At 36.1% G+C, this 15,142-nt stretch overlaps 1 protein-coding gene across 28 annotated transcripts in view; it reads right to left on the bottom strand.

The window, feature by feature from the left end:
• The window catches only part of DCAF6 (DDB1 and CUL4 associated factor 6), a 146,842-nt gene that overhangs the window by 62,866 nt on the left and 68,834 nt on the right, over positions 1-15,142 (bottom strand). For all 28 annotated transcript variants that reach the window (XR_011438959.1, XR_002807822.2, XM_070267643.1 and 25 more), the window contains exons 9-10: positions 14,594-14,713; positions 12,374-12,634 (exon numbers count right to left, since the gene is read on the bottom strand). Coding sequence is in view for 26 of the 28 variants with exons in the window: in XM_070267643.1 (XP_070123744.1) it covers positions 12,374-12,634; positions 14,594-14,713 (381 nt within the window). In the remaining 2 variants the exon portion in view is untranslated. The remainder of the gene's footprint in view (positions 1-12,373; positions 12,635-14,593; positions 14,714-15,142) is intronic.

Raw genomic sequence — 15,142 nt, 5'->3', positions numbered from 1 at the left:
TTATTTATTGTCACCAAAATAGTAATGCTTTTAGCAATATAAAGAATTATTATGCAGGTATAAAGTTTGTCATTTTATACTTCAAAAGAAATTACCATAAAGAGAGAGATTACATACACATGTCAAATTTTGCTAAGGAAACAGAAAAATCACAAAAAATCCACCCAACTTCATTGTTGTTTCAAAGTCTCTCTCTTGAGCTCCCAAATGTTTTTTAGGGATGTAAGAGTCTCCATCCTAGACCCACTAGGTGATGCAGCAAACAAATAGCATGCTTTAAGTATAAGCAGTGATGCTCTATAACTTTGAAAATCAAAGTTTAGTTATAACAATGTCTTGAGCCATTTATTTAATGCTTCCAGTGCTTTTTAAAGAAGAATTTGCTTACTTTTAAGACTGGTTGTAGGTAGCTTTTCCCCCCCCCTCGGTTAAAAAAAAAAAAAAAATGAAGCTAGGAAAAGAAGTCACCACATAGCAAACTAGGAAAGACAAATAGTGAATTGAAAATTCCAACTAGACATACTAAACATATAGTTCTGCTAGCAGTTTGAAATATTAAAGGCAGGTAAGATACATATACATTACATCTTTTTTAAATGTATACACAGACACATATAATTTATAATGTGAATAAATGCTTGGAGAATTAGTTTCTTTTAACATAAGCCAAAATGAAAAGTGAATACAATGAATACCTTCTGTTGAATTTTTAAAACAACAACAACAAAAAATCCCTCAACAATGTGTCAGGAACTGCTAATGGGAAATCTGTACTTCCATCTCCCAAAACTGCTAACCCAATTCCTCTTGCTTTCTTTGAAAGACTCCAGACTGGTCTCCCTAATGACCTACCTTCCACTAAGAGTGGAGAACAATAAACTACAGTTGACTTAGCAAAGGTCCACTTGGTTCTAACCTCATGTTCTGCCTCTCCAAAACACAGAGTCTTTTATCCTGGACCCTAGCTTATTTTCATGACTTATGTGCTGGTACTTTATCTGCCTGCTGCCAATGTGTCCTCTACTCCCAACCTCCTCCTTGCCAGGGGATCCTTGGGCACTTTTTCTTCTAGAACTGGTCACTCCTTTACTGACTTCTAAGCTCCTCAGGTCTCTTCTTTAGTCTCCCCAAAGAAACCTAATATTTCTAATATTTCCACTTGTTTCTAACCTATAAATGGCCTACACCTAGTCTCACGGATCCCCTTTAAGGAAACTGTAATCTGGGTATTTGGGCTTTGAAACGTTTGCTTTGATATGCTGTACAACAGAGTTCTTACTTCCCTAGTCATTTCTCTACAGAGCTCAATTTAGCTATAAAGATATGAATAGACCTGAATAATTTGTAAATCTGAGCAGACAGTAATTTGTAAATACGAGTCCACACACAAACCATGTTATAAATGATTTAAAAACCTAAATTCTCATGATCTGAGTGGTCTATTTAATTAGAAAGACACAGATCCTTTAGGTGATTCACTTCTCAAGGTGAGCACTCAAAACAATTTTATATGTACTGATATCCCCATCCAATACTAAGAAACCACATTCTCTAATATATTCTTTTATTTAGATTAAAATGAAACCAAAGGAAAAAATTAAACTATCACCCACTGAAATGAATGCCTCATTTAATACCCTCTCATTATTACCATGGGGAAAAATTACAAAGAACACACGAAATGAAGACACTTCCAGGCTTAGTTTATGAAACAACTAAAAGTGATATCTAATAGGCATTACGGAGAAAAGAAAATATTTTACAGTTATTTTGAAATACTTTTAAAAATAAAATTATGAAGATTTCATTTTAACCTATATAGTCTCAACTCATAGTCACAGCTTTCTGGTTTTGAAATAAATAATCTTATTATCACATTTTTAAAAGCACAGTCTTTTGTTAAATATTCAAGAAAAGATCATGTATAAGAATCAGAATGTCTGATTAAATTCTGAGTTATGTACATAGAATACGGTTTCAAATGGTTTGACTATGTGAATTAAAATAAAATTCAAGAATACAAAGGTGAAGTCAAAGAAAAACAAAAAAAAAGGTGAAGTCAAAGAAAAACAAAAAAAACCTACCAACTGATTTCAAATTCTACTTGAATATATTTACCTTCCCTAATTCAGCTACAAAACCCAAAGCCGATTCTGTGGCCCCCTCTAGATACACTATTCTTCAGGTAATGCATTTCGTATAAGCACCTCACTTGTGGCTTCATTTTATTTTCTTCCTACTCATATTTCTGTTTGACCTGGTTCCATCATTTATAAATATAATTTTTTAAAAATACTTCTGTAAGTTACCTTAAAATATTTTTGGAACAAAGAAAAAGTATCTACTCAGTCCTATGAGGTCTGGATAGCCAAGGGCAAACAATGGATCCAAAACCAATAAATGACTGGACATCCAATCACAGCAGCTCCCGTGATGATATCTAAGATATCACCAAATTTTGGAAGCCCATCTGAAACATCCAGAATAAAGAAGTGGGGCTGAAACTATAAAGACTAAAATACATCTAAATGTAACCTACATGGCTTACATTAGTTTAAAGATAACAGTATCTTTAGAGACTGCATTGCTGGACGAAAAAAGAGGCTTATATAGAACAAGATAGCTAATCTCTCTGTCTTTATGAGAGCATAATCTAGTAAGAGAAAATAAGTCATAAACAAATCAATGAAAAATGAGCAAAACAATTACAAATTTTTATAAGTGCCTTTCAGGAAAAAAACAGGGCTATGTAAAAGAGAATTAAATTTTAAGGAGGGTAAGAAAGGAAGATGAACCTAGCTAGGGCAATTACGAAAGAACTCTCTTGGGTGACATTTGAGCTGAGACCCAAGAAAAACCAAGTTGGCTATATGATAAGCCAGGGGAAGAGCTTCTCAAGCGCAGAGAACAGTAAGTACAAAGGCTCAGAATTGGAAAGAAAGAGGCAGAAGAGAATTTGGCACATATAAAGAGGTGAAAAGAAACCAGTAAAGCTAGCTAGAGCGTAATGATTATCGGGGACTGACAAAGTGGTATGAAACGAGGCTAGAGAGGCAGGCAAGGACCAGGCCATGTTAGGTTCTTATAGGCCCAGAGTAAGGAGTTTGATTTTTCTTCTTTTGTGGATGTATTCCTAAACACAATTGGAAGTCTTCAAGGGTTTTAAACAGCAAAGTTATATGATCTGATTTAACATTTTGAAATAATACTCCTGGCGCTGCATGGAGAGTAAATTATAAGGGAACCAGAGCAGATGCAGGGAGATCAATTAGAGACAAGAAATGATTGTGAGATGGAAAGAAGCAGAATACAAAAGCTATGGGAACTGATACAATCACCAAGGGATAGAGCGTATGTAGAGAAGAGAGCATAGATTAAGGGGTTCTACTAAAATATATGCAAGTAAACAAAATGACAAAAATTAACAATTCTTACAGAAAACCAGCCAGAGTTGGTAATAAGAGTAAATAGGAAAAGTGGTGTTACAGATGCCAAGAAAGGAAAGTATTTCAAGAAAAGAGTGACAGACTATGTTAAATGCAACTGAGTAAAAAATCTAGTAACAGGGTGGGTGACGTCAGCGTCATGGCAGAGTGAGCTCACCTGGGACTCTCTCCCCTCCAAATTACAACCAAAAGGAGTAACCATATTCCAACAAAAAACCCTAATAGCACAGGAATCCTCAGAAACCCACAGCAGCCAAACAACGGAGGGTGGAGAGCCTGGAGCCCCCTCGGAGGAGCTGGAATGGGGTGAGAGAGAACTTCGCTCCCTCCCCTAAAGACTAGGATCGCCGCCGTGGGAGGCTCCGTGAGGGAAGGAGCAGGGGAGGGGCCACACGTGCGGGGGATCGTCCAGGACTCCCACAGGCCCAAGCAGCCCAGAAGGAAACCCTCTAACAGGGGAAAGCTTTTGCATCAGAGGACCCCAGCAAGCCAAGGCCCCAGGAAACCAGAGAGTGAGAGCTGACTGGAATCCAGGTCTGTGCGCGAGAGAAAGTGGCCCTCCTCCCCCAACCCATGCTGCGTGCCGGCCATCTCGGGTGAAGGCAGAGGGCTCAGAACGTGGGGCTTTCAACCCCCATCTAGTGGCAACAGGCTGTAACTGCAACCAAATAATAGCATTATGTGTAAAAACCGTTCCTCTACCATCCAGCAATTTACAGAAGCTCCAGAGCAGAAGGAAAACAATAAAAAGACAGAATTATGTCTTCAGGACTTGGAAATAGGTAAACTAAGCGATGAATTCAGAATAGCTATCATCAAAAGACTCAATGAGATAAAGGGAAGTATAGAGAAACAAGTCAACGAGTTCCAGAGTTACTTCACAAAAGATATTGAAACTATAAAGAAGAATCAATCAGAAATACTAGAGATGAAAAATACAATGGATCAAATAAAACAGAATATGGATTCCCTGAATGCCCACGTAGACACCATACAGGGGAAAATTAGCATAATCGAAGACAGACAGGTTGAATGGCTCCAGAGAGAGGAAGAAAGAGAACTAAGAATAAAAAAAACTGAAGAAAATCTCTGAGAAATAGCCGATTCATGAGAAAATGCAACTTAAGAATCATCGGTATTCCCTAGGGCATGGAAAAGGAAAATGGAGCAGAAAGTGTGCTCAACGAAATAATAGCATAGAACTTCCCAAATCTAGGGATTGAGAGAAATGTGTGTGGAGGAAGCTTTCAGATCTCCTACATTTGTCAATGTAAAAAGACCTACTGCAAGGCATATAGTAGTAAAAATGGCAGAAATGAAGGACAAAGAAAGAATACTCAGGGCAGCAAGGCAGAAGAGAATAACCTACAAAGGAACCCCTATCAGACTTTCAGTGGATTTCTCTAGAAAAACTTTACAAGCTAGGAGAGACTGGAATGACATATTTAAATCTTTAAAGGATAAAAATCTTCAGCCAAGAATACTCTATCCAGCAAGAATATCGTTCAGATATAAGGGAGAAATTAAATCTTTTCCAGACAAACAAAAGCTAAGGGACTTCACAGCCACAAGACACCCCGTACACGAAATCCTCAAGAAGGCCCTCATACCTGAAAAAAGAAAAAATGGGAGAAAGGGTCACAAAACACACAGTAGGGAGACAAATAGAATCAGAATAGGATAGCAAATATTCAACTATAGCATTAGGATAAAGGGAAGGAAATCACCAAAAACAAAGACAATCTTATCACTCTAACCACAACACAAGTTTGAATAAGAGATGAAAACAATAACTTAGGAGGGGAGAAGGAAAGGGACTGAATCAGCTTAGGCTAAGAAAATAAGAGGCCACCAGAAAATGGACTATGTTAGTGCACCAGATTCTGAATACAAAAACACAAACTTCAGGGTAGCCACTAAACTAAAAAACAGACACAACAAAACATAAACAAGGAAAAAGCTAAGACACCCAGCATAAGAAACTGCAGAAGTCAATGGGTAGGCTAAAACACACAGGACGAGCAACAAAGGAAATGCAGGAAAACTGGAAAACGAGCAACAGAATGACAGCATTAAGCCCTCATGCATCAATAATCACCCTCAATGCATACGGATTGAACTCTCCAACAAAAAGACACAGAGTGGCAAAACGGATTAAAGAACAAGATCCAACAATCTGTTGCCTCCAGGAAACACACCTCAGCTCCAAGGACAAACACAAGCTCAGGGTGAAGGGGTAGAAGACAATACGCCAAGCTAATAGCAAACAAAAGAAAGCGGGTGTCACAATACTTATATCGGATGAAATAGACTTCAAGATAAGGCAGGTAAAGAGAGACACAGAGTGCCAATATATAATGATCAAAGGGACACTTCATCAAGTAGAAATAACACTTATAAATATCTATGCACCCAACACAGGAGCACCAAAGTTCATAAAACAACTATTAACAAACCTAAAAGAAGATATCAAAAATAACACAACAACAGTAGGAGAGCTCAACATCCCAGTCAGATCAATGAACAGACAGAAAATCAACAAGGAAACAGTGGAGCTAAACGAAAAACTAAAACAACAGTTGGACTTAATAGACACATATAGAACCCTCCATCCAAAAACAGCAGAATAAACATTCCCCTCAAGCGAGCATGGAACATTCTCAAGGATAGACCATATGTTGGGAAACAAGGCAAGCCTCTACAAATTTAAAAAAATTGAAATAATAACAAGCATCTTCTCCTATCATAATGCTATAAAGCTAGAAATTAGTTACAAGAAAAAAGCTGAGAAAGGCACAAAGATGTGGAGACTAAACAATATGCTATTGAACAAGCAATGGATCATTGAAGAAATTAAAGAAGAAATCAAAAAATACCTGGAGACAAATGAAAATGATAACATGTCATACGAACTCATATGGGATACAGCAAAAGCTGTGTTAAGAGGGAAATTCATCGCAACACAGGCACATCTTAACAAACAAGAAAAATCCCAAATAAGCAATCTTAAACTACACCTAACTGAATCAGAGAAAGGACAACAAACAAAGCCCAAAGTCAGCAGAAGGAAAGAAATAATAAAAATCAGAGCAGAAATAAATGCTATTGAAACAAAAAAGGCAGTAGAAAGGATCAATGAAACAAAGAGCTGGTTCTTTGAGAAGATAAATAAAACTGACAAACCCCTAGACAGATTTACAAAGAAAAAACGAGAGAAAGCTCAAATAAACAAAATCAATCATGAAAGAGGAGAAATAACCACAGACTCTGCAGAAATACAATGGATTATAAGAGAATACTATGAAAAACTATATGCCAACAAAATGGATAACCTAGAGGAAATGGATAAATTCTTGGACTCCTACAATCTCCCAAAGCTAAGTCAAGAAGAAGCAGACAATTTGAACAGACCAATCACAAGGAAAGAGTTTGAAACAGCAATCTAAAGCATACCAAAGAATAAAACCCCAGGACCAGAAGACTTTCCTGGGGAATTCTACCAAACTTTCAGAGAGGATTTAATATCTATCCTTTTCAAGCTATTCCAAAAAATTAGGAAGGATGGAACACTTCCTAACACATTCTATGAGGCCAACATCACACTGATACCAAAACCTGACAAGTACAGCATGAAAAAGGACAACTACAGTCCAATATTGCTGATGAACACAGATGCAAAAATTCTCAACAAAATTTTGGCAACCCAAATTCAGCTATTCATCAAAAGGATCATACATCATGATCAAGTGGGATTCATACCAGGGACACAGGGATGGTTCAACATCCACAAATCAATCAACATCATACACCACACCAACAAACTGAGGAGTAAAAACCACATGATCGTCTCAATAGATGCAGAGAAAGCATTAGACAAGATCCAACAGCCATTTATGATAAAAACTCTGAACAAAATGGGCATAGAAGGAAACTACCTCAACATAATAAAGCCCATATACGACAAACCCACAGCCAACATCATACTCAATGGGCAAAAACTGAACCCCATCCCCCTAAAAACAGGAATGAGACAAGGATGCCCTCTATCACCACTCTTATTTGACATAATACTGGAGGTTTTGGCCAGAGCAATTAGGCAAGAGAAAGGAATAAAAAGAATCCAAATAGGGAGGGAAGAAGTGAAACTCTCGCTGTTTGCAGACGACATGATCTTATATATAGAAAACCCCAAAGAATCCATTGGAAAACTTTTAGAAATAATCAACAACTACAGCAAAGTTGCAGGGTATAAAATCAATTTATATAAATCAGTAGCATTTCTATACTCTAATAACGAACTAACAGAAAAAGAACTCAAAAACACAGTACCTTTTACAATCGCAACAAAAAGAATAAAATACCTCAGGGTAAATTTAACTAAGGAAGTGAAAGACCTATACAACGAAAACTACAAGGGTTTTCTGAAAAAAATGGATGATGATATAAAGAGATGGAAAGACATTCCATGTACATGGATTGGAAGAATAAACATAGTTATAATGTCCATTCTACCTAAAGCAATCTACAGATTCAACGCTACCCCAATCAGAATCCCAACGACATTCTTTACAGAAATAGAGCAAAGAATCCTAAAATTCATATGGGGCAACAAAAGACCCCGAATTGCTAAAGCAATCCTGAGTAAGAAGAACAAAGCTGGAGGCATCACAATCCCTGACTTCAAAACATACTACAAAGCTACAGTAATCAAAACAACATGGTACGGGTACAAAAACAGGTGCACAGATCAGTGGACCAGAATTGAAAGCCCAAAAATAAAACCACACATCTATGGACAGCTAATCTTCAACAAAAGAGCTGAGGGCATACAATGGAGAAAAGAAAGTCTTTTCAACAAACGGTGCTGGGAAAACTGGAAAGCCACATGTAAAAGAGGGAAAATTGACTATTCTTTTTCACCATTCACAAAAATAAACTCAAAATGAATCAAAGACCTAAAGGTAAGACCTGAAACCATAAGGCTTCTAGAAGAAAATGTAGGCAGTACACTCTTTCACACCAGTATTAAAAGGATCTTTCCGGACACCATGTCTTCTCAGACAAAGGAAACCATAGAAAGAATAAACAAATGGGACTTCATCAGACTAAAGAGCTTCTTCAAGGCAAAGGAAAACGATTGAAACAAAAAAACAACCCACTAACTGGGAAAAAAATATTTGCAAGTCATACATCTGACAAAGGGTTAATATCCATAATATATAAAGAACTCACACAACTCAACAACAAAAACTCAAAAAACTCAATCAAAAAATGGGCAGGAGACATGAACAGACATTTCTCCAAAGAAGACATACGGATGGCCAATAGATACATGAAAAGATGTTCATCATCACTGATCATCAGGGAAATGCAAATCAAAGCTACACTAAGATATCACCTTACACCCTTTACAATGACAAAAATAACCAAAACAAATAGTAACAAACGTTGGAGAGGTTGTAGAGAAAAAGGAACCCTCATACACTGCTGGTGGGAATGCAAACTGGTACAGCCACTATGGAAAACAGTAGGGAGATTCCTCAAAAAATTAAAAATAGAAATACCATACGACCCAGCCATCCCACTACTGGCTATCTATCCAAAGATCTTGAAATCAGCAATTCCAAAAGTCCCATGCACCCCAATGTTCATTGCAGCATTATTTACAATAGCAAAGATGTAGAAGCAACCTAAGTGCCCATCAACTGATGATTGGATAAAGAAGATATGGTATATATACACAATGGAATACTAGTCAGCCATTAAAAGGAATAAAATCGTCCCATTTGCAACACCATGGATGGACCCTGGGGGAATTACGTTAAGTGAAATAAGCCAGATAGAGAAGGACAATCTCTGTATGACTCCACTCATATGAGGAATTTAAAAATGTAGACAAAGAAAACAGATTAGCGGCTACCAGGGGAAAGGTGGGGTTGGGGGTGAGCACAAAGGGTGAAGGGGTGCACCTACGACACGACTGACAAACAATTATGTACAAATGAAATTTCACAAGATTGTAAACTATCATTAACTCAATAAAAACCAACTTGAAAAAAAATCTAGTAAGATACAAACACAACAGTATACTTTAAATATGGCAAAATGGAAGTCACTGGTGACTCTGACCAAAAGTTTCAGTGGAAAAAGAAGTTGAAAGGCCTATTAGAATTGGTTGATAAGCAAAGAAAAGATAAGAAAATGGAGATAGTATGTGTGTGCAACTCTTTTGAAGACTGTGATTATAAAAGGAGCAAAGATGTAAGGCTGGAGGGGAATGTGGGATAATTAAGAGAGGATTTTTAAGACAGGAGAAATAGAGCATGTTTGAGGCCAAAAGGAACAATTCAAAAGAAAAGGTAATAATGAAGACACAGGAGAAGGAACAAAGTCCTTGAGAAGCTGGAAAGGGATGGGAACTACACTGGCTAGCCTTTGATAGGAGCAGACACATTTCTTCCCAAAACGTGTCTGCCTCTATCAGAGACAATATGAGTACAGATGCTAGACAGTGGGGAGATCCAAAAGTAGAAAAGGGAGTGCTTTTTTTCCCCACCACTGTGACTGAGAGGTGGTTATCCGCCGGGAGTGAGATGAGGGCAAAGGGGAGTGGTAAAAGTCTGAGAGACATGAAGGAGTGAAATAGACATTTTGTCTAGCTGTTGAGCAACAGTTTTGAAAGACTGCTCTGACACAGAGCATTGAGCACCCACTGAAATTTGTGGTCTTTCTTCACTATCATTCAGTGACTCAGTTGCAGACTAAGAAAAGGGAAATAATTAGGTTCAATCAGAGATGGAGTTTTGTCAGGCAAGTTTTCACATTTCCATTGTTCCTTTCCTTCACTCCAACAAAAGAGACAGAGGAAATGCAAGGAACATGAAGAAAAGGCATAAACATTTACATAAAAAGGTATCTACAGCAAGGCAAGAAGCAGACTTTTTCATTTTCTCTATCTCTATGCAAGGCAAAAATAGGAATCATGGCTCTAAGATGACACTCTCACTTATACATGGACAATTCCCACTATCCACAAACTATTCTGGATTTAAAAGTGCATAAGAGATTGCGGGGAAAAACAAAACAAAAAGCATTAAGTCCTTATTGTTAAATTGCTGAATGGTCTCTAAGATAATGAAAAGCCTGTTGTCAAAACAATCACAGACACAGTCTTTAGATGTTGCATCTAATATCAAATCATTTTCCTCAATAACGGTACTATCCTAGTAGCATGGAAATATTCTGATTTTCCATAGTTTAGCCAACAAAATTCTTTTAATAATCTACCAGTTAAAAATATTTCCTTACATTCTTTGAAAAATCTACAGGCAAAGGTGCCAAGTAATGTTCAATGACTACATGATCAACACAAAAATGGTCTTTTTCTATTTCAATGATTCAAATGACTGTAGTACTTAATACTTACATTAAATATTAAAAGAGATTTAGCAATTCTGAAATCTAGTATTAAAAAGTATTAAATATCTATAACAAAAAAGAAACATGAAACTCCAAACCTAGCGCTTCCCACAGAAGTGCGTTTGTGACATAACTGCAATTAATGAAGATGCAGTGGGACATGGAAATGAGCCGGGGAATCTTCCTGCTAAGTTTTCCTGATAACTTATAATCCATCAAAATCTTCACGAATATTTCCAAGAATGCTATCACTTTAAAAGTTCTTGTTTTTACCTATTTTATCTGCTTTGAAAAGCAAACATTTTTAAAATTCTGTCCCTACTTCGCAAACCCTCCAAAATGCTTTATTTTTCCATAAGTTGAAATACTATGTCGATTAGTGTGGAAAATCTGATTTTATGGCTCAGTTTTAGCTTATTATTATAGATAAACTGTACACAAGTGTTAATAGTTACACAGCTGGCTTCTATTCCCATAGAAACTGAAAATGAATTACCAAAAATGAGTATACTGATAACTGACTGCTCAATTTAAAACACCCCATATTGGCTGATCTGGTACCAGATTCCAGAGAAGCAAGAATAAAGTGACAGCTTGGCAGTGAAGCTGTTAGGAATTTTTTATAGGTTTTAGCTTAGGCCTGCCAGCTGTATCTCTAGTTGCTAATATTTTTGTTTATATGTCAAGTAAAATGCTTCCTTAGAAGAACCAAAGAAAACTATGAACAAACGTCTTTCTGGTTATTATAATTACATGTATACAGCTCAAGAGTCAAGTATACTACAGACATATTTGCTGAAAATTACTGTTATAAATACTAGTACATTCATAGTTGAGGGGGGAGTTGAACGTGAGGAATTATAATATTGAGAGGAAAATAGTATTTTAACAGAATTTAGGAGTTGATTTTTTTCACTAACAAAGTACCAAGAAGACAAGGATTTGTTAAAACAAAAGACAATTCTTTTATGTAAATATAGGATAAATTATTCTTTTGGTAAATTTTATATGTTGCTGACAAAAGATCATATCAAATGCACCATACAGAATATATTTAAAGTATTTCATGATTTGAGGAAAAAGAATAAAAAATATAAATACAACAGAACTAATAATAATTAAGGCTATATTTTCACTATCACTTTAATACAGACTTAAAACCAAATAAATCTAGAAAGATATTTTGGTCCACAATGGTCCACAAAAATAATTTCTAAGTCAAGTGCATTAAAGTATGTCAAAACACTACATACTAGTACTTCTATTTTTTAAACAACTGTCTTACATAAATTGAAGATTCCTGCTATTTGTTAAAATTCATGCAAGTTAGGCACACTTGATTTTTGTGTTTAAGTTACATGGTCACATATTACATGTCATTTTGATCATTTATTCCAGCAAGAACAAGTTGATGTGATTTAGTATCTTTCAAAACAGCCCATAAAGTTGTTTTCATTATCAGAAATCATCAGATGTACCACAGCCTATTTAAAGAGTAACGTCCTCACCAGACTGATGATGTGTATGGTGTCCAGATGCCTCAGCAGACTGCCTTTGCTCACTGTCTGGAGAAGACAGCAAAGAAGTAGAATGAGGGCTTTCTGTAGAAGATGAGGTCGAATGAGCCTGAGCTGACACTGCAGACGAGGCAGAAGGCTGAAGAAACTGTTCAGCTGGAGTATCTACTTCCATAGCGGTTTCACCCGCTTCCAAATCAGTACTTGAGGGAACCGTGGGAAGAGTTGAAACATCTGACTGACTTGTTCCACCTTCAAAAAGCACATGTTAATGCATAATGCAAATTCAAATACTAACTGTTTTCCAAAACTAACTACTCTAAAGAGATATGTTCAGGAAATACATGTGCACTTGCATGTGCACACACACAGAGAAATATACAATTTCAGGATATCAAAAGCACCACTGGTAGTTTGGTCCATTTGACCAAAGAGGCTAATCAGGAGGGATAAAAATCTATCTACAGCATATTCTTGTTAAAATAATCTTTCAAGCAAAATGCTCAACATGGTAGCTTCATTAAGACAAAGCTAAATAACAGCTTGTGAGATGCCTATAAATAATGTCTATTCCTTTAAATTTGAAGATGAGTCTGACTTAACAGCTGGATAATAGGATAATGGATTTATATTGATATATTTCCACTCTATAACATAATGTCCTTGGAAAAATATTTAATAAAAATTTTACTGGCACAAGTAAAGCTATAAACAGGCTAGAACAGAATTAAGTTCCTGATTCCTATTTCATTTGCAGGAACGTTTTAACCACTAAACTAACATAACACAGTCATGATTTAAAAAAGGCTTGAGCATCTACTATGTGCTCTGCTAGGCTTTGTGCTATCTGTAAAGGAATAATTGAGAATACTCAACAAACAGTAAAAATTTCCCTGATTTTCCTTCCAATCTAGATTTTATTAAAAGAAAAATGGAATGGACTAATCAAGTTCATGTTTTATAAGATACAACTACCATGCACACTCTGATTTCATTCTTCAGAAGGCACAGCCCTGGGCTTGTGCACAGTCACCCTGGGATGACACTGGGTTTCAGTGTTGCCTTTGAGTGCATCCATCTCTGCTATTTCTCTTAATCGGCCTACTTCTGCTGATAGCACATCCAGCTATTAGCCTCCACTAATTGCCAGCTGATTTCTGTACTGTTTTCGACAATGCCCTCATATATTGTGAACGTCATAAGATGATTCACCTGGAAAATAATACCCATCGTCCTATGTGGACTCTTTCAACTTTCCTGTTCACCGCTTTGTGAAAAGATAAGTGTAATTCTACAGATACCACTAGGATGAAGGATATGAATGGTCTGCAATGAATATATAAAACATTTATGTGAAGATATCTTAGTTCCTGAGAAATGAGGAGAATATTACTATTTGGTATTGAGTTATTTCATTAAAATATTTAAGAATTCACCTGAGGGTACTATATCCAATATCTCTAGTATTCCTAAAGTAAATCTAAATAAAATAATGTCTATTTAGTTTATTGAAAAAAAAAGATGCAACTACCATGGAATATGAAGTTTTTTATTTTAATCACTATGATTTAAATATTTTAGTTTAAATTTAAGCATGAATTTAATAACTCTTAAGCAAATCCACAGTCCAAGGAATTTTTTTTAAATGTTATTGATACACAGGAGTTAAGAAGAACCATTTATAGACTAAATTCAAGAGAATTTTTATTTGGGGATTTAAAACATTTAGGAGTTAACTTTCATACTCCTCATTTCTGATGGATAAGTAACTTGCCAAAGACTACAAAGCTGGAAAGTAGTGAATCAAGGTATGAAAACAGGTCAGCTGAAACAGTGATTAATAACCAACATATGTACACAAGTTAACTAAAGGAGAAATTATTCAATTATATAAAACTTTGTAGATAAGTTTTATATTTCTACTCCCAACGTGCACAGAAAAACAACTTTAAGTGAGGACTATCAGACTTTCTGATTTTTTTTGAGAAAAGCAAAAATAAGGGCTAGGTCTACTGAAACCTGAAGGGACAAATTATACCCAATACTCTTTGTCCTCTACAGCTTTACACCTTCACAGCTTCACACAATGCAAGAAGAACCTTATGATGACTGGAGATATAAAATACGGTATAGATTAGATGATATAAATACAAATGACTTCAATAAATAATTTGCCACCTTTCTGATGACTTAGTTAATAAGAAAAATTACCTCTGGGTCGAGATCTTCCTCGTCCTCTATTGCTTTGCGCAACTTCACTCGCTTCTTCAAACCATCTCGATAACATGTCAGACATTCTCTGCATCAATGACACATTGGGACTTTGTTCTCCTATGACAACACAGGTCTTATCAGCAAATTTAGTAATCAGTTAGGATCTTTCATTAATGCAAAAATCTAGGTTTGAAGGCCTTTAAAATGAAAGCAATTTAAAAAAAAGAATGAAATGGCCTAAATAAATTATGTGACCCTATATAAATCTTTTAGAGCTATCATCATACTTCATAGTAAACGTTCACATGAGTAACTCTCCATCTGTATTTTGAGCTCCTCGGGAACAGGACTTACATCTTCTACATCTTTGTCTATTCTTAGGTACCTCTGCACCTGCCTATTCCAACCCACATCTGTGGTTCCAAGAGTACCCAGCTAGGAAGGACTCATGAACTGTAAGCTGAACAGATTAAAAGAAAGGTTTGCCCTCTCAATTAAATTTCCTTAAACTGAATTTATTTTCATCATTTATTGTAAGCAAATCCC

This window comes from Equus caballus, chromosome 5 (genome assembly GCF_041296265.1).
Source record: "Equus caballus isolate H_3958 breed thoroughbred chromosome 5, TB-T2T, whole genome shotgun sequence".
Lineage (NCBI taxonomy): Eukaryota > Metazoa > Chordata > Mammalia > Perissodactyla > Equidae > Equus > Equus caballus.
Note: the sequence above shows the minus strand (reverse complement) of the source record. Positions and strands in the feature narration are given on the sequence as shown.